Source organism: Stegodyphus dumicola, chromosome X2, assembly GCF_044657685.1.
Source record: "Stegodyphus dumicola isolate Sdum_Otavi_A_Nest chromosome X2, ASM4465768v1".
NCBI lineage: Eukaryota > Metazoa > Arthropoda > Arachnida > Araneae > Eresidae > Stegodyphus > Stegodyphus dumicola.
The window spans coordinates 50,896,338-50,923,923 of NC_140781.1; the positions used below are offsets into that span (position 1 = coordinate 50,896,338).

The 27,586-nt window shown below is 32.4% G+C and overlaps 2 protein-coding genes across 5 annotated transcripts in view; one reads left to right on the forward strand and one right to left on the reverse strand.

Moving 5' to 3' along the window:
- Positions 1-13,349, forward strand: part of LOC118186581 (BCL2/adenovirus E1B 19 kDa protein-interacting protein 2-like) — a 107,475-nt gene extending 94,126 nt beyond the window's left edge. For both annotated transcript variants that reach the window (XM_085809035.1, XM_035356690.2), the window contains exon 12: positions 8,075-13,349. The gene's annotated coding sequence lies outside the window, so the exon portion shown is untranslated. The remainder of the gene's footprint in view (positions 1-8,074) is intronic.
- Positions 13,350-14,075: 726 nt separating this feature from the next.
- The window catches only part of DPCoAC (dephosphocoenzyme A carrier), a 67,511-nt gene continuing 54,000 nt past the window's right edge, over positions 14,076-27,586 (reverse strand). For all 3 annotated transcript variants that reach the window (XM_035356712.2, XM_035356709.2, XM_035356715.2), the window contains exon 8: positions 14,076-26,752. In XM_035356712.2, coding sequence (XP_035212603.1) covers positions 26,433-26,752 — 320 coding nt within the window. In that variant the 3' untranslated portion in view covers positions 14,076-26,432. The remainder of the gene's footprint in view (positions 26,753-27,586) is intronic.

The following is a 27,586-nucleotide window of genomic DNA, read 5'->3' on the forward strand; positions in this document are numbered from 1 at the left end:
ACCTGTTCCATAATCAGTGGGTCACACTATGAGAGACACTGAGACGTCTAGCAGCATCAGCTTGTGACATTCCATTTTCATCCACCGATCGTCCGCCACCTCAACGAATTAGGCAAACGACTTCTCCAGGACATTGATAGACTCTTCTGCATATTGTCCACAAAACTGTAATAACAATTAAATATCAACACCCGTGAACAAAAATTACAACTTTTGCATTTTTTTCCTCCAACTCCTATATAAGTATTCATTTCTATAAAATAAAAGTGGTAGCTATTGTTTTTGCATATATTTCTTAAATTTCATTACTGCCATGCATATGAACTGTGAGTTTAAACGTTATTGACATTTTTGGTAATGGTGAGCTTTAAAAAACATGCTGTTACTTAACTTTTTCAGGCCAGTGGTATATTGATATAGGCTTTGGCTAATGGACAGTTCTGTTGTTTTGAAATGTTGGATTTCATGGCGATGATTTATGAAATCAGATTTATTACAGTAATGTGCCTACATACAAGAAGAGATTACTTCAAATTTCGTAGAGTTCCCGTAAAGTTAATTTTAAAATATCAAACATTTACGTTTCCTCAAGCAAATACTTACTACTAGAAGTAAATCCAAAGTTGAATTATTTTAAGGATAAGTTAACTAGTGTTAGTTAACAAGTCAGTAAACATTTACGAACGAATTTACACTGCTGGCCATCCAAATTGCAACACCAAGAAAGACAAGAGATATCACAACAAAATTTATTTAGTAGATAACATGTTGACCAAGTATCAAATGATTAAATTTATAGACTTCTGTGAAGTGTGGTTCCTTCCAGAATAAGTAGCCAGAGTAGCCGCCATTGTTGGAGATCACCGCTGCCACACGCCTCGGCATTCATTCAAAGAGCCTTTGGATGTGTTCTTGGGGTACAGCAGCCCAAGTAGCTTCCACACGTTGCCAAAGTTGATCTGGTGTGGCAGCTTGGGATGTAATCTGGGTCAACCGTTACCATGGACCACATGTTTTCTATCGGTGAAAGATCCGGAAAGCGTGCCGGCCAGGGAAGCAATTCAATCTGGCTATTGACGAAGAACCCTTGCACAATGCGTGCCGCGTGTGATCGCGCATTATCCTGTTGAAATATGGCTGTGGGCAAGCCCTGAAGGTAAGGAAGGACAACTGGCTCCAACCCCTCGGAGATGTAGCACTCGCTGTTTAAAGTACCGGCAACGTGTACTAGAGGAGTGCGAGAGTGATATCCAATACCTCCCCACACCATAATACACGGTGTAGGACCAGTGTGGCGGTGCATAACGCAGCTGTTCAGCATCCTCTCTCCACGGTGTCTCCAGACTCGAATCCTACCATCGTGGTGTTGCAGATAGAAGCGTGACTCGTCAGTAAAGACAATTTCATTCCATTCTGGCGTCCACATCCTTCTTTCATGGTACCATTGGCGGCGGAGACGTCTGTGGTTCTTCGTCAAGGTAGACGAAGTAATGGACGTCTTGCGGACAGACCACTCTGCTATAAACGGGGTTGAATGGTACGCGCAGACACTGCATGATGCGTTACAGACTGAATGTGCTGCGCTATGGTTCGTGATGTGACTGAGCGATCCGTCACTGCCATGCGCACAGTGTTCCTTACATCACGTGAAGTGGTGCACTGAGGTGGATGCGATCGAACACGTCGTACCCTCCTGCATCCTACGGTCACATATCCGCATTACAGTTGTTTGGTTTCTTTCAACACGACTGCCGATTTCCCTGAAAGATAATGCACACTCTCGGTAGGCCACTATCCTTCCTCTGTCGAAGTCGGATACTTGATCAAACGATGATCGCTGTTTACTACGAGGCATAATTGTTCGTTTTTTTAAAAAAGCTACAAGAAAAACACAATTGCCGAACTTGAAATCGTCGAAAACTCCAAACCTTAAATAGCGCTTTGAAGTGGCGCCACATGCGCGCGTGATGTGCGTCTGCGCTGAATTTCTAATCATTTGCATATCTAACATCCGCTAATGCATGTTGTAAATTTCATGTTATTTGCATGCTTCCTTCAGGGTGTTGCATGCAGGTACAAAATTCCTACTTTTTCTTCCTGCCAAACTGATCGAAATGAAGATCTCAGTTTCTGCCGACGCGATGAGAAAGTTCCCTCGCATATATTTAGGATAAAAGGTGAACGCGATATTAGGGGGTCCCGCGGCTAGAGTAAATGGGCACGCACTGGAATCTGACCTTCGTGCTTTGTTTCATATACTTATCGTAATTTCTGTGAGAACTCAATGAAAGATTTGTTCAGATGAGCTTCGTTACTTTTTCATTTTATATTTGAATATTTTATTACTTGAGGCCTTGAATATAGTTCTAAGCATTACTAATCATAAAATTATAGATAATTGTTTTAAAAGTACTCTCTTTGAAGATACTTTATACTTTAAAAATAATGCCTATGTATATACATATTGTACACAAAAGTCTATCCGGCTTTTATTTTTGCAACCATTGTTTATAGACATATTCTTCCAATTACAAAAATGCTTTAAATTATGCAAATATTCATGTTTTAGCACTTTGAAACTAAAAAAAAAAAAAAAAAAATTCAGTTTTATAAAAATTATGAAGTCTAACATTTCATGAGTTCCTCAGGTCCCTATATTTATACTCAAAAAAAAATTGTACTCGTTACAAAAAAATAAAACACAAACAGTTTGCACTACGGTACGATAAATTTGACTGAGATATTTCATTTCAAACTTTGCAATTTTTGACGTTCTTTTCCATTTGCATTGAGAGGTCGATTAATAAAAAAATTGCAATAATTCCAATTTGACTTTTTTCTCTTAATTCCTTTCAGTAATATTCTTTTGGAATTTATTTGTGCCTTTAATTTTATCGTGTTCTAGCTAAATTACAGTTACTTGACTACTAGAACCTACAAGAATTCCAAAGCGACTATTTGGTAAGCGAACTGGATTGATAACAACAACAGAAGAAGGATTAAAATGTCCTTTTATTTTAACTCAAATATTCTCACAGATAGCTCTACTTGGGCGTATAACTAGCCAGCACTTATGGCTTTAACTTTAAAGTAGAAAATGTAAACTTAAACTAATTCTAAGTTGAATAATCAGCCGAAGCTGCACAGAGATATTTAACATTTAGTCGGATCTTTGGCTAACATCACCTACGTCGATTAACAGGCAATTTATATGCACGCCGTAAAATAGCAAGCTTTAAGTAGTCGCAACAACGTGGTCGACAGGTGGAACGCGCTTTGTCTGAAGTAGCAATTTTTATCGTATGGACCTCAACTTAAACATTAGTTTCCACCCTAATTTGCATAAAACGTGAAACTGAAAATTCATTCTGGCAGGAAAGCGTAGGTAGGAAAATGAGGGTGTAAAGGAAAAGCTGTTTTCAAATTAAAAATGAATTGTTAGGAAAATAAAATAAAACCCTAAAATTTATAATTTTATTACCTTTGATATGCTGAAAGAATATTCACACAAATTATTTATAAGTTTTTAAGATCTAATAATACGTTAATATATTTTAGCTGAAGTTTTCTTTTTACGTTACAATCATAATCTAGTAATCGTACCGAGTTATAAAGTCTATATCATGTTTGGGGCAATATACTATCTGTCGTGCCACCCACGGGTTTATATTAAAAGAAGAAATCCTTGGGTGACACGACAGATGGTACGTTGTGACCACCACGATATGGATTTTATAACTCAATCGCAGAAAAAAATCATTAAAATACAAATACTTTTTTTTATTTTTAATTTATGTTATATCACAAGTTGACTAAGTGCCAATTCTGAAGAATATTAGTGTTTTCTAGAACTCGAAATCTAGCGATGCTGACTACCGTACCGAAGGACAGGGGTTCGAATCCCAGAGAAGGCATGGATGTTTTAAATGTATGTAGTGTCTGTGCGGCAAGGAGCACTCAAAATATGCAGCGAGCCTAAAGTCCTCTCGAGAGGTTAGTTATAGGGGAAGACAGGGGGCGGGAGACCCTCGGATTAGCTCCTGGTGTTGTCTTTCAAAATTGGGGCGCAGCTGAGTATAAAGTCGGTCTGTCACCTGCATGGTGCTCAAGGCTCTGTCCAACGACAGACATAGTCCTTGCCACGATAATAATTCATTGGCTTGTTCAGATTATATCAGAAAAGTGAGATTAGTAACAACATCAGAAACCCTTTTCTAAACCAATATTTTATTTTTAGTTATGTACAAATTCAAATATTTCGCTCTTCAATTTGTATACGTTCCCTGAATACGATTTCTGATATTGGTATCAAATATCTCGGTCAATTTTTATCGTATGGAATGCAAACCTTTTGCGTTTTATTTTTAATAACGAATACAAAATTTTCCTAAATATAAGGTTGCGGACCGGAGGAATGTATACAAGTATAAAATTAGATTTAGTAATTTTTATAAAATTAATTTCTTTAAATAAAAATGCCAAAACATGCATATTTGCGTGATTTTAAACATTTTTGTAATAGCAAGTGTATGTCTAGTATCAATGGTTGTGAAAATAAAGGCCAGGTTGTAGAGACATTAGGTTATTTGGAAAAGCCGGACAGATGAAAAATGAGCAATCGCCTTCGCCGGGAATCGAACCACGGACCTCTGGAATACCGGCCAAGCGTGCAGAACCACAACACCACGAAGGCACGCTAGGAAGGCGGGATAAATACCTTATATACTCCCCCTTTTAAAGGGCGACTGGGGTTTTTAGGGGACCCAATTGCCAAATCCTGGGTGGGGAGAATCATCATCCACCACCCTTTTTTTTTTAGTTCGGGCGCCACTGTACAGGCATTAGGTTATTTGAAAAAGACAGAGAGATGAAAAATGAGCAATCGCCTTCGCCGGGAATCGAACCACTGACCTCTGGAATACCGGCCCAGTGTGCAGAACCACTACACCACGAAGGCACGCTAGGAAGGCGAGAGAAATACCTTATAAGGTAAAGACTTGCAAAAATTGAAAAAAACCAAATATAATAAAGGCAGAACGAAATGTTACATTTCTAGTAACGTCGCATCAGGGGGTTGGTGCCAGCCTCCTAATGAGATGTTTGAAAATGAATTTATTTATTCAAGGTTCTTTTAATTACAGCCACTAAATTTACTACAGCTTTTTCGCGTGATTTAGTTCCAGGTTTTATAGCGACTTATTACTTTTTCAGTTATGTAAATACGTATATATAATAAATAACTGGCAAAATGTCTGTTCAAATGGCAGTCATTAAGTCAACTTTTTGTTGCCTAATTTTTAGGTGCTGTGCAAAAATTATGATTGAATTCAATCTTGAATAAAGGCGTAAAAGAAACTGTTTCATAGATATGCAGTTCCATGAGTTCAGATCCCCATGTAGAGTTCCGAATAACAAGTTCAAATCATGTTTTTCTCATTTTTCTTCATAACATTTATTCCAAATATTCATTTTGCATTCTTAATATTTATTTAACGCGTCGATTCCAACTTACCATATATGCTTAGGCAGACAGCCCTCTTGTGCTTTTCCACATTCGAATAATCTAAAAGCCCTTCTAAAGGGAAGTGACCTGTACTTATTTTACACATATAGAAGACCGCAAAAACTTTTTATACAGCCAGTCAGTTCACCCAGCGGGAAGTTCGCTTTGCGTATGCGGCCCGTCTGACAACGAATGCAGTTTTATTTCTATAAATTGAAAGACTATACTTTTTTCTTCTTTTATTTCATTACAGTGTTATTCATCATACGATTACAAACTGATTATCTACTTTAAAAATGAGAATTTTATTTATTACACTATAGCCTACAGCCATCTTTAGATTGGTTCCTATGAATACGACAGAGCTTCGAGGACTGTCTGCCTGAGAGAAGGGAGGCCTTCCTAGAGGACTTTCTAAGGGAAACTGACTCTCATAAACGTTATACATGGAGAAAACCACGAAAGCGCCCATGCAGCAAGCCCGTTCACGGGATTCGGACCTCTGACCGAACTACCATTGCTCAGCGACTTTACCGCTTGGCCGCTGGTTGGCCCCAGGCATTTTAGACAACGGTGTTATTTATTTATTACATTCTGTATTATTCATTTAGCATTGAGCCATCTTTAGCCAATTATGTGTTTATTAATCAACAGTTCACCGATGAAAAGCTGCCATAAAGGCATTTTAAACACATTTCCCTTCACACTGCAAAGAAAATCGAAATATAGTGTATTAAATGTGTCATTTTATTTTTGAAAATTTGTGCGCGCATGGAATTAAGGTTTCTCTTATTTAATGAAAATCAAAAATTATATGTAACCAAACAAAAACTACAGGGTGTCTACAAAGTCTTTGTACAATTTTACTTGTTTAGGATTGGAACAATTTATACCTTTGGTACTGGTCGCAAGCAAAATTCAAAGTTTTTGTGACAAATGACACAACCTCGATATGCGCACCATTAGTTTCTCTGGCTAACGGCCCTCTAACTACGAGCTAATACACTGACTATCAATAAGTATTTGGACACCTATGCAAATGACGATATCTGCGGTCCTAAGTTACGTCACGGACTACGCCGGTATATATCGTGTAGGAAACAGCATCGGCTTTAGTCGCATGCAAGATGCCTCGCAGTTTGGAAGTCTCTGATTTCGAGAAAGGTATAATTATCGGGTATCACAAATGTGGCCTATCCTTAAGGTACATATCTAGCGATCTGAAGTACCCAAAATCGACAGTGGCCTATGTGATTAAGAAGTGAAAGGTGAGCGGTGATTGTCGGAATGTGCCTCGAGTCGGCAGACCAACGAAACTGGGAGATAGAGACCGACGAGTGCTGTCCAGAGAAATTCAGAAGAACCGCACCCAACCGATGGCCCTGATCCGCGAGAAGTTTAAACAGGCATCCGGGAGTATTGCTTCAATGAATACCATCCGTAAGGAAGCACATCTGCTTGGTTTTCATGGTCGTGCTGCTGCCCATAAGCCTTTGATCACAAAGTCCAACCGCGCTGCTCAGCTAATGTGGTGCAAAGCACATCGAAATTGGACCGTAGATAAATGGAAACGGGTTATTTGAGTGACGAATCAAGGTTCACCCTTTACGGTTCGGATGGCAGGGTCTGGGTCTGGAGTCTACCTGGAGAACGTCTCCTGCCAGAATGCATTGTGCCAACAGTCAAGTTCGGAGGAGGTGGAATTATTGTCTGGGGGTGTTTCTCCTGGTACGGGCTGGGACCCTTGGTCCCCATTCATGGTAAGCTCAACTCCGATGCCTACTGCACTATTTTGGATGACAATGTGCTTCCTACGTTGTGGCAGTTTTACGGGTTGGACCCCTGTTACTTTCAGACGACAATGCCAGTTGTCATGTTTCGACGTTAACCAAAGCTTGGTATGGTGCCAATGGAGTTCATCGAATGGACTCACCTGCCCAGAGTCCAGAACTGAACCCTATCGAGAATCTCTGGGACGAGTTGCATCGCCGAATTCAGGGGTGCACTACTCGTGCAAAATCGGTGAAGGAACTTCTATGTCTTCTCCAAGCCAAGTGGAAGAAAATACCACTAGCTGTCATACAAAAACTTGTGGAAAGTATGCCCCGGAGGGTCCACGCTGTAATTACCTCTCGTGGAGGCTCTACCAACTATTGATTTTGAATAAAGTTAGTTTTTCTTTTCTATCACAGGTGACCAAATACTTATTGGTAGTCAGTGTATAACTAATTTATTTTTCGAGATGCACGCCAACTGTTATTGTCTGTTAGTAGAAAAAAAAAAATGGTTCAAAAGTCTTGTCATGCAGAGTCTCACACCAAGCACTTGCTTTTGGGCTGCAGCACTTCAGCTCCTTTGTGACATGGAGATTTTTGGATTCCCAAATCCTGTAAAACCAATTGGTAGGGAAACAAAAAATCGATATACGTTTAATAGCATCACAAAAATTTACAGCACAACCTCCTACAGGGTGCCCACAATTATAGAATAAAATTGTCCGGGGACTTTTGTGGACACCCTATATTATTAATTTCGACAGGATATTAATATTGTTCTTTTTTCTTTTATTAGACCACCATGGAGTATTTCTCACTCAGTTACCATTGTGGATCAACTTCCTCTATGCAGAAATGTCTGTTCTGCACTATTTTGATCGACTCTGAATAATTACAGAAATTCATCCGTCAGAAACACCCAAAAAATTACTTCCTGCGAACAAGCAATGGGGTTCTTCAATAAAAACGAATGATTTGTAACAAATCCCATGTATCTTCATAAGGAGCTTCAAATATAAACTCTAATGACTACTTACTGAGGAATTAATCAGTGTGTAAATTCGTGTAAATGTAAAAAGTGAATGACACTAAAACACCTAAGAAAGAAATTTGCAAATATTTTTAATCGGAAATGCTAATTAAATGATCAAAGTTGCCGGTATAACAAGATGATATACTTATTTTCTCATATTCAGTGAGATGGGTTCCCTTAATCTATTATTTCACTTTTACAAGCACAAAGCAAATGTTTACTAGAAATCAGCTAATGTAACATTTCTTAGGCTCCTAATGTAACACCATGCATCCCGCGAAGCATCCTTATTACTAGATATTGCATTTTTTAGAATGCTTATTTAAAAAAAAAAAAAAAAATTATGAAGCTTTGTTACATATTGCTGTATCGCAAATTTGCATATATGAAACGTAAATTTTAATGATATTTCTAGAGAAAAATGAGTTCATATTAGCTGTCTATCTGTTAGATTTTTCTGAAGTGATATTCTTAATTTTCAGTAAGGTTCTAAAGCTATGAAAGCGTTTGTAGCTCGAAACTGTAATAGAGGATAATTTGTCAACAATCCCTCTTATTCGAATGTTGTTTTTATACTTGCAGCTTTGTAGCAGAACTGTATAATAAGAAGCTTTTTGTGTATATATGCATAAAATTAGACGAAAAATTGTATATTTTGATGAAATAATTATGTAGTCTTTGTAAAAACAAAAGACAATAGACTCCGTCTCAATCGACATTTAGTGAAATGACATATAATACGTTTTGAACAATAAACGACGAAACAAATGTATTGTAAAATGACAAGTACGAAGCCAAATAGTTTTGATCCCAATGTATCGAATAATAAACGTTCCACAAGAAATGAACATTTCGTATGGAAATGTTCATTTCATTTCATATTAGCACGCAGTATAAAGAAGTACAGGCAAATTAAAATCTGTTTCTATAATTTCATTCCCTATTTGAGTAAAAATTAACGAGAAGTACACAGGAATAGGAAATACTTTATTAATATCAAGTGAATGGAAAATTGCAAATTTTACACGTTTATGAAAATCATTCTTTGATAACCCAATCAATCAATATTTTGATTTTATTTATTCTTAAAATGAGATCTCCCAAAATTATATTATTTTATTAACTACTTTTAGCTCATAGATCTTTTTCCATTGTATAATATTGAAGAGTTGATATGCGGTCTTTTTAATTGAAATTATATACTTCAGTATAAGTTATAACTGTTGCAGGTTTCATTTGGGTAAGGTAGATGCAGTAAAATTGTAGCATTGTTTAAAGAATATTAATTCGTCGTTCTCCATGGGTTATATGCTTTTCTATCAGCTGGGAGAGAAATAAAGTACAATCAAATTAATTGAGTATGCATTTTCACACTTATGTTAATGTAACATTTCTTGATTTAAAATCCTTTTACTTACATTGTGCGATAAACACAAATACCTGAGAAAAATTTGCTCTCGCATAATTAATAATGCTCTACGCATTCATTAAGACACATGTATACGACATAACTGAAGACCAGAAAAGAAAAAAAAAAAAAAAAAAGAATATATTGTATTAAGATTTAATGCTGTCGTATCAGTTTAATAATGCACGGATAGAAGCACAAATATCAGTTTGAAATTTAAAACTTCGCCAAATACAGACTCAGATCGACATTGATTTTATAGAAAACTAGTCGTTTCAGAGGAGCTGCCTAGCGCAAGGTACTGTTTTATTCAAGAGTTTTTTTAAATTATTACTAGTTTTAACGTTAATTTTTAAAAATACGAAATGCTAAACTGGATAGGTGGAATTAGCAAGGAAAGCTATCGGACTTCTTGATGACGATCGACACAAAATATTTAGTGTAAAGAAACAAATCTAGTCGTCCGCAGCACCCACAACAGGGTGTAAAAGTGGTGCACGCGCACACAACATTTGCAGCCACAGACTGTCAAATGTAATGCATCTACGAGGTTTGATGTATTTTATTTCAGCCGATCTTATGTAACGCGTTTTCAAGAATGTAATATAATGTAACTTGCAAATTCGTGCTACTTTGTGTTCCATTGCACGACGTGCCTCAAAAATCGTGCCCCCTTGTTTTGGTGCTGTTTGGCACTTTTGGGCCAGTTGTTGCTAAGAGCTTTTGTTTCTGTCTGCATTAGGAATTCCGGTACAAAGCATTTATCTGTGTACGGACTGAAACCGAATTCCTATGTTTGATACTTCTGCGTCACCTCCGTTACTAATATCTGTGACACAACACAAGGATTACAAGTTATGTGGCCAATCATACAACATACTTATTACTTTCCAGCATTACTTATCAGTAATCCAAGATAACCGCGTTTTGCATCACGCTGCTCATGCCACCTGTCAGGAAAACATATTATCACACAACGATGTTTTAGCCCTTCTGTGCATACATTTGTCAAACTAGTAAATAGAACTAGTTAAATTGAAAAATATTTTCTCAAATAGTCTCAGAAATACGAAATATCACAATACAGCTTGGTTATTCAAGATAAAGATCAGAAACACAAATAGTTCAAAAGTATCAAAATTAGCTGGACAACAATTTTTCCTTAAATCTTTAGAATAGGAAACTAAGGAAACTGTCTCAAATGGGTTAGAAAGACAAACCATCGTATTTTAAAAGCCCCAAATATAATAAACAGATACGAGGACAGCAGATCTAGCTAATATTACTAGGGAGCGGTAAAATGAAAAAGTTAAGAAAAATAAGACAAAAAATTTCAAACATTAAACTAGGAATTAGACCAAAAAATTTAACAACTCAAATGATTTACAGAGTCTCCATTACTTCTGTCACGATAACAAAACAAAAAACCACCATCAACACCATTTCCAAGTACAAATTAAAGTACAACTTCTTTCCCTTACGAATATACTTATCGCAATGTCCAATAAACAAAAATAATTACACGCAAGCATGGATAAGAAATTTTGTTCATGACATATTACAAAAATTAAAGCAAAACTTTTTTTTTTGAGAACATTGGTGTTATCAATACATATCTTTAAACTTTGCAATTTATGTTCTATTTTATATTAGTGTTCAAATTTCTAGCTTATGTGGATAGACATTTATTAAACACAACAAATACTCTAAAGAGAAAGTGATGACCTGCTGTTTGTAAACAATTATTTAAAGCCCCCAAAAAGGTGAAAATGATCCAATGCTTAGCCAGATATTCCGGAAGATAAGAGAACAAATAATATGGCACGTGCATTTTCCCCGGGAAACACTACAATATCTGAATTTTGTATAAATTATTTTCAAATGCTCTGTGCCATAACAATAAAGTCTTTTTTTCAACTGTATTGAAAAAGTAATGGGAAACCTAATACAGCGTAAAATAAATGAGCAGAGGCATGCGCCAGTTAAATTTGTCATATATTACGGTCCAGTTAATTATTCGAAATATGAAAAATGCAGTGAATGTCTGTTTCTGAGAAAATTATTATTTCCACTTCAATTATGTCGAATACATGTGATGATTATTCAAAATGTTTCTAAATTTATATGAAATAAATTACTTGTATAAGAAATCTAAATTATCGCAATTCATAATTTAATTGAAACATTTTATAAACATACTTAAATTGGGAAGATTCAGAGATATTTAAGATTTGCTTGATGTTATTCATCAAATTGCACACCATTCTCTTTAATGAATGTTTTGTAATTCCTGTTGTAAACAGTGAACTGTAGCTAAAACAAAACTTTGGAAAGTAGACTTTGTATAAAGGAAGTCAAAACTTGATGTGCAGCACTTCCTTATTAAAGGTGATGCAGAAAATAATAGTAGTACTACTATAATACTACTACTATTAGTAATAAAAAAGAAAGTTTTTTTCGGAAGACGGCAAAAAAGAAAAATCCCATACATATCAGCAAATGCAATGCTAACACTTACTTAATTTCCTTTAACCAAAAGAGCAACTCAAAGGATATAACAAAAATCTATTTATAGTCACCTTAATTATTGTTTTGTAATATACAAATCAAATCCAGTCTGTTCTTGTGAATTCTGAATTCTCCCAAAGACAAAATTACGTATCTAAGTATTTCTGCAAAACTGATTTTAAAGTTCTAAGTTGAGAAAATAATGATACAAAAGAATGAAATCAAAAGTTTTTTTTTTTTTTAAACGCTACTTAATATTTTAATACAAACACACAATTTTATCACTTCAAAATTACTATTTGGGACACAGTGAATTTTACATTAACTGAAAGAGTAACGGCCAGTGCTAGGCATTTTGCCGCCCATTGCAATTTCTATGAATTCCACTGCCCAGTGACCTTGAGTTCTTGACTCTATAAATTCTAAAAGTTTTACGTCCCTAAATTCTGGTGTCTAGTGCCTCCCTTAAATTCTAAAAATCTGCCATTCCCAAATTATGCTACTTGGTGCTTCTTAAAATTCTGCCACCCGGTCCTGATTCGAAGTATTAAATTGCTCAGATGGCAAGCAGTAGTAAATGCTAAAATTACCAGATGTCTAGTAAAAATTATGAAATTTGCTTAAATTATCAGATGTCTATTCAAATATTATGAAATTTGCTATAATTACCAGGTGTCTATTAAAAATTATGAAATTTTTAAATCATCATCATCAATCTTGTGTAAATAACAATAAAATACTCTAAATGAAAAATAAATTGCGAACTTTAATTACAGAAATCTACGAATTTTACTACATAATACTATGCATTCATCAGTTTAAAACTGTTTAGAACCTTCAGTTGCACAACAGATAAATAAGAAAATATAAAGACATAATCACCAGTGTGTAAATGATTTTTGAAACCTGCGTCTTATATTCACTATACTTAGATGACATATTTATCCTCAGTATATTATTTTATCTTTTAGCTGAATGAATGTTGGATAATTTTTCAAGTATGGCATTGTATCCAAACGTAAACTTACTTACACTTTTTGTTTACTGATTATATAACTTATGGATAATGTAATCAGTTTGTGAAGTATGTTAATGAAGTAAAATAAATTTTAAATTTGTAAATTTGTTTATTTCATGCTTTAATAACTGGACACTTAGACACAATGAAAAATTTAACAGCCTTAGCATTAAAAACAAAATTCTGTGTGTGTTGTGTGGGAAGGGGGAGGGATCTCTATAAAAACCATGCTTTTCTCCTTTATCCAAATCTCTAATGAGCTTGCCTTACTTTCACTAGATTAAAAGCAATAAAAGACTGGATGAAAACCATAGTACAAGAAAATACAGAATATTAAGCCAATTACGCTTAAAACAACAAAAATTCAAGCTTACTAATGGAATTCTATAGAGTGGTCATGCAACAACTTCCCCGATAAACGAACCTCTAGCGGCCTATCCGCTCAAACAAACAAAATGAAATTTTAGATATTGTTATTTGATTTCCTAAAGATAAATAATGCATTGTTTACATTTTGAATTATGATTCCGAATCACTGGGCTGCACCCAACCCCTGCCAGAACTTTTGAAACATGATACTGAAACACCCTGTATATACATATATATGTGTGTGCGTGTGTTTCACATCGTAAAATAAAATTTTATGTATACGTCTTTCTGATACGTTTTTTGTGAATGGTATCAGGAAAGATGAACAAACGATGCTCCACTGTACTACAATAAATTGTTTGTTCAATTTATCAAAATATTTCCCTATGATCACAGAAAGCATGCTAATTATACTTTAAAATACAATAAGATTAACAAGATGAAATAATTGCTTCCAAAAATACATATATAAAATGCTTTATTTGAATAACATTCGCAGCATTTAAAAAAGATTTTATCACAGGCCAGATAATATGTGAGAGCTGCTTTCGTGTGTACACTTTACAATATAAAACTAATTTTGAGCTACAAAAATAAGTATTCTCATTAAATATAAGAGCACTGAATCATGAGATCACAGTTTGAACTTAAACACACAAAAACTGCATTATAAAAAAAAACATGCGGCTTTGTTAAATGTAAAATAATTGTACTAAGATAACCAACCTGGTTGAAGCTTATAGCAAAAACTTAAAGAACAATGTTTCTTGGTTAAAACTTTTATAATAATGTATTTTATGCTTAGAAAATATTATAAAAATGCCCACTTTTTTAAAACAAGTAATACACAAAAACATTTCTATCATCAGCTCCAAGATCAAATTTACGTAGTTGAAGGCAAAGTAATTTTACTGCAGTAACTTATTATACACATTTAAAGATAATAGCTAAAAAATTTTGATATCAATTACATGTATTACTCTACAAAATTTCAGCAGTACCCGCATATGAACAGATACTTTTAAAAAGGGCATTTGTGGAATACCCTAACTTTACACATCAAATTAAATAAAAAAGTAGACATAAAGAAGTCGGATAAATTGAAACTGCAAAGCAATTTTTAAAATACACATAAAAATTAATAAAAAATATTTTAAAAGGTCAAAATTTAAATCAGAACAATAATAATAATTAACAATATTTTTGAAAAAGAAATTATTCTAAATCAAGAAATTTAAAAGACAAATTATATGTAAAATTCAATAAACTTTGAAATTTTGCTGTTGGAAATATCAGCTTTATCATATGTTACAGACTTCTATCTAACTGCTACATACAATTAAATGACAGAATGCATTAGTTTACCTTTTCAGGAAAAACTTTTGTTTTATGCATTAAAAGTGTTCTTCATTTAACATTAGTTTTATTACTCAAATTGTATTACTACAAACATTTGTAGCTAACTGATGATATTTTATACTTTTCCTGGTTAATAGTCATCTTTTTAAGAATAAAGCATTATAGTAAATTCATTTAAGACTTTTATTAAACTTATAAAATCTTTTTTTTTTTTTTTTTTTTTTTTTCTGAATCACCCTGACATGTATTTAGTTCATTATAAACATACAGTTATAAAAAATTATACGTCATGTCACATGGTTTTTCCAAATTACCATTCCGTATCCTTAGCTTCCAAAGAATAAGTCTATTTAATCTCATTTTCAAATATATATCACTAAAATTATTTTTCATATTTTGCTTTGAAGAAACATAAAATTGCCATAATATAAATGACAAAATAATCCAATGCAAGGAAAGTGTGAAATAACTTAATCTCAAACATTCAGAACAGAACTTTTCTACAGAAGTTATAAAAACTATTTTTCACTTCAAGACCAGAACACAACTATTTAAGGAAATTTATAATTAATAAATTCAAATGTAAAATTAATAAAGAAATTTTAATTGTGGATAATGCATTCAAGAGAATAGTATCAGAGACTAAAAATAATTTTAAGAAACTTGTGTATTCTTAGTGTATTTTAAGGGATATTTTCAAATAGCTCATAACAACACTGAATAAGTTTTGAATGGCAACAATTATATATGATTGCACTGTAGAGATTTTTAAAAAATGCCCAAAAAATTTTCAGTGAAGAAAAATTACAGTTATAGAATACTTTCTCTGTTAACAATTTTAAAAATTAAAAAATTCAGTACTTGTGATTTTAGCAACTGGATTATCAGAAGTTATTAACTCTACACTGCATGAATTTTTATTTTGGCACCAAAAAAATAGTGCTGTTAAAAAATTTGCCAGAGACAGAGAAAGAAAACATTTAAATATATTTGTAGTTTTACTGTGCTTAATAAGTTATTTATTGCTAGTTGCAATTTGGCAGCAACATGCATTCAATGATAACTCATCTCTCACTACCACCACCTGTGGTAGTTGTGGTGAGAGAAATTGTAACCAAGGAAATGTATCTCTAAGTCAATTTTATGCACATAAACACTTATCAATAAAAGTATCTCATCAGTTCCAAGAAAAGGTTGTGCTATATATATTTATCTTCTCCTTCCTTAATATATCTCATAATTGCTTTGATGATCTATGGATTATCCTGGAACACTTTCAACAGCAATTTCATTTCAGGTTCCTGCACTTGACATTCTGCCTCAATTTTACAGTGATCCAGCAGAGTGCTCATTTGAAGACTCTTTTTGGATAGCAACATTTATTCCAGAAGCAATATGATTTACGGTGCCATCATTTGTTTTTCTAAATTTGTTGATACTGTCAATAGTTTTGTCATTGTTCTCACTTTTACAGTCATTGTCACTAGACTCTGGCATTTAAAGCTACTTTATTTGTCAGTTCACTTCAACTGACTCCTCTTTTCTATAATAAAAACTTTCTCGCTTCCCATTTTGCTATGTAAAACTCATAATGCATAAAACCCCACAAACAATGTGCAATGCACAAAAAATGAGCAGTTAGCTGATTTATATAAGTAACAACACACTCTGGCACAATACATGTTACTAAACAGCAACACAGAATTTTATATATCCAGAGTGCTGGTCAAGGCCAATACTAATTTTTCGACCTATGTTTCGACCACACATATCTAATATCAAAATGATATTTGAAACAGCAAAACTCATGACAGTCCTGAAATATATTATGAATATAATGTACACACAATTTGCCAATACTCGCTACCACACTATCAACTAATAAAGCACCTCATGACTGCTGCTAATAACTACATGCTAAGAAGACATGTGAATATTCACAAGACGTGCAATATTTCTAACTGGAAATGACATAGGTACTTTTAATTTAAAAAAATCAAAATTTACGTTGGCAAAAAGCAAAACCATGCAGTGTAGGGTTAACTTTGAAATGGTGAATGTAGAGCTCATACAAAAATATTAGAAGCCTAAGGAAGACTTAGTAATTGATCAAGTATGCAAATTATAATTTATGAAAGATTCTTTTCCACTGAAAGAACTTTATAACAATTAGATATATTTAAAACTTTGCGTGATACTCTAAAAGGATAAATAAATATGAATTTCTGTCTTATGTTTTTATATTAATAGACGGAATGCCAGCATACAACAAATCAATTCCATGCAAAACTAAATGCTTGAGGATTTATATACTAGAAACAGGCATTATAACATACATCTGAACCATGCACACACACACACACACACACACACAAAAAAAAAAAAAAAAAAAAATTTGCTATGACTTTAAAATATGCCCAAATGATGACATTAAATTATTTGTTTGTTCCTTGTATTTTTTTTCTTATCTCATTACATATCATGATTAAACCAGTTTGATATCAAATCAAAAAAAGAAAAACTATCATAATAAGACCCACATGATGATGGAGGATTAGCAAATATCAATCAGTTTTAAACAGATGCATCTAGCAACATATAAATTGGAGAGTTTTTCACACTGTGATGGACTAGAAGGCACAGACTAATGGAATGTTTGTCTCAGGTCTCTCTTCTGACACTAGCATAAATTTTCCCTTTGAGGTTATATTAAAGATAAAGTCTACACTCATGCTATTTCAAAAACTGGGAATTTGAAGCAATTAACAAAGACTTTAACACCATGCTAGCTGAACAGTATACCAATGCATGAAAACAGATCACATATAGTCTCTAAACATACTTTCATTTTGAGAGTGAAATAGCATTACTCCATTGAAAAAATAAAACCTACATATGTCACATACTTTTGAAATCTATAACTGTTTCCAACTGGTATAAATTACACTTTTACAATAGATTGTAAGAGATTTCAAAACTGCATGACAGAAGCAAGTTTATATTTTTTCAATGCAGTAATGTCCCTCCACTCTCAAAATCAGAGCACGCTTAGAGACTATGTTATTTGTTTTTATACAATTGCACATACACACACATATGCAGAGAAAAACATAATATCATTACTTCAGTATTATAAAAGCATAATATAAATATATACATGGTGTTTGAAAAAAGTAGCGACAGACTATTTCTTAAAATGTTAGTCTCATATATGAATTTCTAAAGTGTCTTAAAATAAGATGTAGAAATTTACAATGTATTACAAAATAAATTTGTAAAGCTGCATCACTCTCGAATGGATATTTTTAATGAAATAAAATATTTCTTAAAAAGCTCTTGAACTCCATGGAACAAATGTGAAACACAAATATCTTATAATGGCAATTAACAAAACTATAGAGGGAAAAACAACATTGTCGATTTTGAAACTTCTATAAAAAACATATTAATCTTTTATGTTACCGAAATCGATATGTAATGATAAACATTTTTCGTTTAACTTAACATTTTATTATTTGGAAGTTTTACTCTATAAGGATCATAAAAAAAGGAGACTTTGTTTTTACAAATCTATTTGAGTATAGTGCTGAAACTGCTGTCACAAATTTAGATTTGTTTAAATTACAAATAATTTCTTAATCTGAATTATACTTAACACGTTTTTCCTACAGGAAGTTAACTCTGCGGAATGTAATCTTGCTGTATGTGCAATGTATAATGACGTAAAACTCATATTCGGAAAGTCTTTACTGTAATGCTGTTATTCAGCAAAATTTTGTGATTCCCTAGTGTTTGATATTTTTAAATTTATAATTCTGTTACATATGGTTATGCTGAAAGAATTAAGGAAATAATTTATAAATTTTCAAATGCTAAAAATATGTTTGAATATTTTCATGAAATTTACTTCAGAATCATAGTCTAATAATCATATTAAACTAGACATCTTTTTTCCCTTTTAGCTTATGCATAAAATAAGGTTAAGAGCTGCCTGTATGGTAATACTACGGCCTGCTGCTCTTTTCTATATGAATTTTAAAAATATTCTGTAATTATTTTTTTTGGGGGGGGGATAATAACATTGTTCAATACTTTTTCTGACAAACTGCATGGCAGTCCTATTCACTTAATAGCATTTTCTAAACTGATACGATGTAAAAACAAACACACAAAAGCATGCTTATACATGTTTTACATACACACACACATATATATACATATACATGTCTGTATATTTATATATTACTGTACTGATCACAGCAGCACATAGGAACATATGTTTACATGTTCTTCTGTGGCTGGCTGCTGCACGTTTGAGCCCAGGTTCAAATTTCACAGAACGTTTGGATGTATGTAAGTGTTTAGTGTCTATGCTGCACTTAAAATACTAGGCAAGCCAGAAGTTCTTTTGAGGGTTTGTAGTAAAGGAAGAGGGTGGAAGACTCTCACATCCATCCTCCAAGAACTATGAAAACTATGATAGAACTTCCCCTTTCTCACAGGTGTAATTCAATTGTTCCCTGTAGTGCACACTGGGGAGTGTTTCTGGTGATGACACATCTAAATGACCAATGAGTATTGGTCATCCTCAACACATACATTAAGATGCAAGCGTCCGGCCATTAGGAACAAAAAAATTTTCCTGTGCATTTGTATGCTTGCTTATGTATGTTTACATATCTACAGACATATATACATGCATTGGAATAGAAATAATAAATTATTTAATATCATTATTTCAGCTTACATAATATACATAAGTAACCAATGTTAATAAAATTACAAGATATATAAATGTACTTCGTTTTTTTCCAAAATTCCAGTAGTCATCGCTGAAAATAGAGGTGGGGCCTTAACATTCAGATTAAAATACAAGTGTGTTACACTTAAAACTTTTTAAGGGTACCAATGATTCAAGTGGGTCAGGATTTTGGCAAACACTTCATTTGTTTGGCAGATATTACATTCCAAAATTACAAAGACTTCTGAATTTCAGAAACATTACCTTAGAATATGTATATGGGACACAAGCATTCTAACCATATTCAAAATTACACATTAAAATATTAAACTGAAAAATGATTATTAAAATTACTATAAAATATTTTTAAAAATGATAAAATTGGATTAAAATTATATTAATTACTAAATCTATCAGAAAAGTTAATGATATAGCCGAATCAAAAAAAATTACATATTGTTAGGTATAAACACATTTTTCAAATATGTTTAACAATACACATTTTTTAAAATTGATTATAGCAAAGCATGGGAGGGCTTTGTGTCTAAAGGGAGATGTGCTTTCATGGAGAATTATCTAGAGGAACTTGTTCCATATTACCAAGGGAAAAAACGATAAAAGCACCCACGCAGCCAATCTATTTGCCTGAAATTGAACCAAGGTTGAACTAACAATGTTCAGCAACTTTACTACTCAGCCTTTGGTGAGCCACTTCACAATACACTCATACATTAGTGATTAAGCTTGTATGGTTCTTATAATTATTAGTCAATTATTATTATATCGATCTTTAACTTCTTTCCATATGTCTTACCAGAATGAAAATTAGCTTTTAAGTGTATTTCAGTATCTCACATACACAGTCTCCCGCATTTGCACTGTGCTATTAGATTTTGCCAGCAGTATCTAAAATACATTATCTCAGCTTCTGTGTTCTCTAGCAGTTGACTGCTTTAAACCTATGCAATGATAAGCTATCTGAGCCAGCTTACAGCTTATTTTGTTTCCTGTGTAGTCCTACTTTACCAGCATTTAAATTTAAGTAACTATTAATTAAATTACATTGCCATAAGTAGTGCTTTATTTGCAGCATAGGTTTAGTTGTTGCACAAGCCATGCCTCTTCTGTTAGAAGTTCAGTTTAATAAAAAGGTTATTTAACCCTTTGCATACTACTTCAGACATAGTGATAACTCACTACTTGTCTAATAAAGTTCAAGGACTCAAATATCAGCTCATCCACAACCTTGCAAACTAAATCGAGATTTACTTTGCCATCAAACTTAACAAAATTTAGCTTAGAAAAAGTACTATCAATTCCAAATATAAGCATGCTATTAAAAGTTCTTTACCCCCTTCAATTACCAAAATTTATTTTCTTTACACAGAACAGAGGACAGTGAAAAGAAACAAGAATGAAAAGTAACATTGACACAAAAAATACTATAAAAGGCTGCACAAAATGCAGCAAGCATTCATAATTGCACCATAAAAAGAAGCAAAACAAAATATGTTACACAATTTACCTCCAAATACTTTTTCATACAGCTATGCAAAACATTCTTTCATTACAAAAGTACACACTAAAACAAAAATTTGGTATATGCTACAGTAGCAAAAAAAAAAAAAAAAAAAAAAAAAAAAAAAAAAAAAGATGCCATGCAGTTCATCAACTGATACTAGCTATAAATATAAAAATTGAGGAGAAAAATTACTTAACATTAAAGAATATTCCAAAGATTTTAATTATCATAACATATTAAAGGAGGGGTGCAAAACCAAAGGATTATGCTTTTAGCAAAAATTATGATTTTAAAACAGCTTTTTTATTCATATGCATTCTAATTAAGTTCTTTAATGAAATATTAGGAAACACCTATATTTGGTATACTAAATTAATTTTAACAAAGTTACAAGCTATGTCTATTTAGAAAAAAAGGGTATTATTCTAATTCCTGCTGAACAGCAATCAACTTAAAATCCTTTATTCCACTTCCTGTTGAACAGTAATCAACTTAAAATCCTTTATGTGAAAATAAAGCATCAGTTAAACTTATAATAAAAATTTGAAATTATTTTGAAATCTAAATCAAAATTCGAATTTAAAGAAAAATTTGATTCAGATTTCAAATTAGCACTATGAGATCAAGCTAAAAAAATGTTTAAATTGTAAACTAAACACATCTCTTTGAAAAGTACATTTTACACACACACTGAAACCTATCATTCAAAATACAGAGCAGAATTGATGAATTATTTTTAAAAATTAAAAAAAATTGAATTGATTTAAAAATACTATGCTTATTTTATAGTTCTTTCAACATTCATTCATTTTGGAAAAGACTATCCTACAGATTGGCAAAAGTAGATCATTGAGAGAAATAAAATGTTTTTAATACTTTTAATTAGGACAATTCTTTAATATTTCCAAAATATTCAAGTCAAAATGTGATTCCGAAGCTTTATATAAAATTAATTTGTTTTTCAAATTCTTTAATTCTAAATATAACAGATATATAATGATCAACACACTCCTTGTTTCTCAGAAAGGGGAAACCAATTACAATACCATTAAAATTAATGCAATTATCAGCTGTAAACATTTGCCATTTGTTTTCTACGATTTTATTAATACTGTAATTTAGCTGTATAGTTTTAACAATTTTAAAAAAGTGAAATTTAAGCATTAATCAAGCATACTCTTATTACATTTCTGAAGGGTCAAAAGCAGTATTGAAAGTGGCTGGCTGCTTTGCTTTAATGACACATATGAATGCAATAAATCTCACAAAATATGTTGGAAAATACAATAAATATCTGTTCGACATTAAAAAATAATGAGCCTTTATTGGCTAAAATATAAATTTTTTGGGACTATATCTCTGTAATGGAAAAGAAAACCTTAAAAGGATTTATGCATTTGAGAAAATAAATATGACCAAATATAAAACTTTTTTGATATAGTTGATAAAATTGTAGTCTGCTACTTTAAAAGAATAGGTGTTTGAAGGCCATTCCCATTCTTTTGGCTTACCTCATAATGACAGTAATGACTGCTGCAAAAGATGATGGAAAAAAAAGATTGATCCCTTTATTTTGTTAAAATCCCCTAGTGATCAAAATGTGGGTCATTATATAATGCATACTTTTCATTGCTAATCAAAATATTAAAGTGGAAATTAAAATTAGGAAAGCAAAAACAAATCACTGCCTAATTTAATCCTATAGGTACTTTTCATGAATTTATTCATAAATAATTTTTATGTCATACGAACACAAATACCCTCCCCCCCCCAATTTTTTATAGACTGAACCACGATAGCAATTACAGTGCTCTTTTCATATGAATTTGAAACATAATAAATACTCTAAAACAATGGTTTAACATGTATAAACTTATAATGGAGATTCAAAAAGTGTTTAGCTATACACAAATCTAAAATTTAATAATATACACACAACATATATATATATATATAACATGCACAAATGAAAGTGGGACTGTTGTTCTGGCGGCATTAATCTGTGTGACAGAACTTTCATATTTCTCTAGTGGATAATTTGGCACAATAGGAGAAACCTCATTACATCATATACAGTAACAAATTAGTAGCAATATGTCATTTATTGGTACAGAAGCAGCATAGCAAGTAATGCAATGTCATGGATTCCTTTAACCCTTTGCGGCATGGTGGATCAATATATGTCCCACCTAATTAATATTTATTTTCTCAGTTAGCAATTTCCGTTAGAAATTTTCTAATCTTTTAAAAATAATCTATTTTAGTTATTATTTTTCTCAGTAGATGTCATTACTATACCAGGGCTTAAGTTTATAAGCAAAAAATATTCAAAATAGGATCACAAGAGTGATATCCATGTATCTTGCATTTTTCAATATTTTAAAAATTTGGTATACAATTTATGATGTGTATGATTCTTTTTAATATTCAAAGGTATTTTATTTTCAAAAATCTTAATTGGATTCAATATTTTATAACATTAATTTTGCAGTTGAAATAAGTGGGTTAAAATTTGTCCCACCACACACTTGAATTTCCGCTCAATAGATGGCAGCACTCACGATTTTTTCTTTTCTTTTTGCATCTACTTTTTTCGTGATTGCGGGCGCTTTTATATCCGTTGTATGCTCTGATGTGCAAAATTGTCTAGAAAAAATTAACAACTCAGGAAGCTTTGGATCTTTTTGCTTAATTGCCATCCGATTGCAACTCAAATGCTTCAGGTGTCTGTTCTGATTCAGATGAAATTGAAATCCAAGAGAGAATAACTGAGGTTGAAGTTATTGCTGAAGAAGAAAGGGAAGTAATTATAATTTGTTTCGCTTTTTAAAGACACAGACCCATCTATGCATGTCGCTGCCATCTATGCATGTGGCACTGTAAATATGAATCGGAAGTATCTACCCACAAATTTATGTCAAGAGAATATATAGACTTTTCAGTTAGCGATGATTCAATTTATTGCATAAAATGGAAGGATAAAAGATCCGTTTCTATCCTGTCTTGCTTGGAAAAGGCATCTGAAATGAAAGAAATTAATAGAAAAGAACGAGATGGAAAGACAAAAAAAGTACTGTGCCCAAACAACATTATTTCATACAATAAGAACATGGGATATGTCGACTGATTGATCAACTGAAAGAAATGGTGGCACATGATTTTTTTTTTTACTTTTTAGATGTGAGAATAGTAAACGCATTTATTCTATTTAAGTTTGTTCGCGAACCCGATCATGATGTAAACACAATGAAAGATTTTCTTCTCTCAGTTACAGAAGGTCTAATGGCACTTGCAGGCAAGAAAGAGCTGAAAAGAAAACTGAAATCCCCAGTTCAAATAAAAACTAAAAACCCGTTCGTACAACCAGAAAAGAGACTAAAAAATGTAAGTCACACGCCAAACAGAATGAGCAGGAGAAGATGTGCATATTGCAGCACATAGAAAGAAGAACGACAAACATTTTGGATGTGTGAAACGTGTGAAGTGTCTCTATGCTTACAAAAGAATGAAACAACATGTTTCTCAAAGTTTCTAAAATTTAAAAATATTAAATATATATATGCAAAATGTGCATATGCAAAATTTTACAAGTCATGCATATATGCAATAAGTACAAAATGCATTTTAGTGTGTTTATTACAAATATTTTAGAATGCACGCTTTATTTTGTTTATTCATTCCACATATGAATTTTTTTTTCCTGCTATACACCAATATGCTATAAGACGTGCTAGTTGCATGGTGGGACAAATGGTATCCCACCTTCCCCCGTAAAAACTAAAAGCGCAGAATTTTTTTCAAGCCTTAAAGGCACTTAAGTAAGTCCATCTGACTCATTCTAAGGCATTTTTTTAAAGATTAAAATATATTTTAAATATGCGTGTTGCAAAGGGTTAAACAGGCTTAGCGTGCGGTAATCCAATTTTTGTTGCTTGAAGGTATAGTGAAACCAACATTCCTAGTCAAATTAAAAATATTTGTTTGACTGCATACATGTCATGCAGTGTAGATTTACAATGATGCAGTACTCTTAATCATGGGTGGTGTATGAATATAGTTCACTTACCAGTCAAATACACCTAGTCTTTACTGAAGAATCGCTGAATGCTACAGTGGACTCCCTTGTAAAGGAGATCCATCAAACAGTTACAGGAGATAGCAGATATCTTTTCTCTAAGCAAGGGAAGTGTCAACATTACTTTGAATTTGCAAAATAAGAAAGTATGTGCAAGATAGGTCCTTAAATATCTCACTGAGGCTAGAAATCTTTGCAAATAGGTATTTGCTTCAAGCATCTGATTCACTGTCTCACAGATATCTTGTACATAATCGAAAAGGTCAGTATATTTATGCAGCTATAAAACATATATGCATATCTGTGATATAATATCACAACTCTTTCAATTTACAAGTATATAGGTATTCATACTAATAAACCATTGTAGAAAATTATTGCAGTCCCACTTTCAATTGGACGTGCCTCATAATGACAATCGAAAAAAGGCTTCAGTATATTTAAATCTGAATTTAAAAAATGCTCTCAAAAACTGAATATTCTGAATTTCTATAAATACCCCATATACGATGAAATATTTTCACGTTTTCCCAAAGCTCAAACTAAATGTTTGTATGGAAAATTTTAAATTAATTCTTATGGGTTATAATTTTAAATTAAATCGAATGCACAGCCTCGATGGTAAGCATCATCAAAGCTACATTATTACAAAATTAAACCACGTAACCAGCATATAAATTAAATTGAAGAAATAGAAAGAATAAAATTAAAAAATCTCAAAAGCATATAAAAGCACAATGTATTTCAATGGAAAAATAATGATACATAAATTTTTTTTGGCATTGCAAATAATATACTATAAATTTTCTTAGTATATATTTTATTTATAATATTAGTAAATAAACATATTTGGAGAAAATAGCACCTCCTTATCAACACAGTATAAACATTTTTAAAACAATGCAGAACAGAAATAAAATTCAAAATTACTAGTACATTAATACATCATATACAGTAACAAATTAACAGACTTTTTACATGGCATTGCAAAACTACTGAAAACTCAAATATATGTAAAACACAACAATGTATATGTATTTGACTTTTCCATAAAATCTCAACGGCTGATAAAAGTCACTGATCTGGCCACTATTCTGTGAGCTAATTACATCTCCATTTAACTACCTATCAGATAAAAAACTTATATTTCCTATGAAGTTTTGCACAATATCAAATGTGGTAAAACTAATACCAACAGCGATTGGACCTTTAATCCAATTCAAACTTAATCCTTTATATAATCCTCTGATGAAACCTTCCTCTTTAATTATTATATTTATAGTGCTTCTAATGGTGCTGTACACACTTCCAGTCACAGATGCTGTCTGCATTCGTCGACGAACAATATCAAGAGGATAAGAAGCAGACTGACCCAACAAACCAGCCACAGCTCCAAATGTAAGTCTTTCCAATGGGTGAAGAGGACTGTTATTAGTTTGCTCTGAATAAAATATATTTTTAGAGTTTAATATTTTTAAAAATAAAAAAGAAAAGTCACATCAAAGTACATTTGAAAATAATTACAAAAATAAAAAGAAGAGTTTTAAAGTTACATATACAGTACAAAATCCAAGATCAAGAATCACTTGGAAACAGATCATAGCAATACCTAAACACCTAGATTTTAGGTCATTACTTTAAATCTAGTAAGACATGCAGAAATTCTCAAGTTAAAAATATCAAATAACTCTTCAAGAAATAACAAAGCCTTTATGAACCCTAAGGGAATCAAAATTTACAAAATAAATCTCAATATGTATTTGCTTGCTTTATTAAATAGTTCTTTCAATGTAAGTTGTTAAAGCTGTTTCATTTTTTGTGCTAATTACTCTCTTAATTTTTTACAGACATAATTTCTAATTCAGTTACAAAGCTCAATTGTTTAAGTCCTGTAACTGCTGTGTAGAGAATTCCCATTAGACTGTCAACTGAAATCTTTTAATTCTCAACAATCTTTTTCTTTTTACTATCTATAGCGATACGTTTTTAGATTTAAAAGCCATACTGCAAATTTTTCCATCCCTTAGTTGATTAATGACTGGAACACTGTCATCACAATAGAAAGCTTGTCTTATATCATCTTCGCTTATTATCAGCTCTTAACATTTCTTCACACAAATTCCATTAATTGGACACTTTTCCTTTCCTCTTGTGATATCTGAAAACCTTTTAAGTATAACTATCATCATCACTACTATGAAATATGGCAGCTCACTATAAATGAAGCATTTTTCAAAATATAACACTCTTGAAGTGCTCCACACAGCAGATTTTA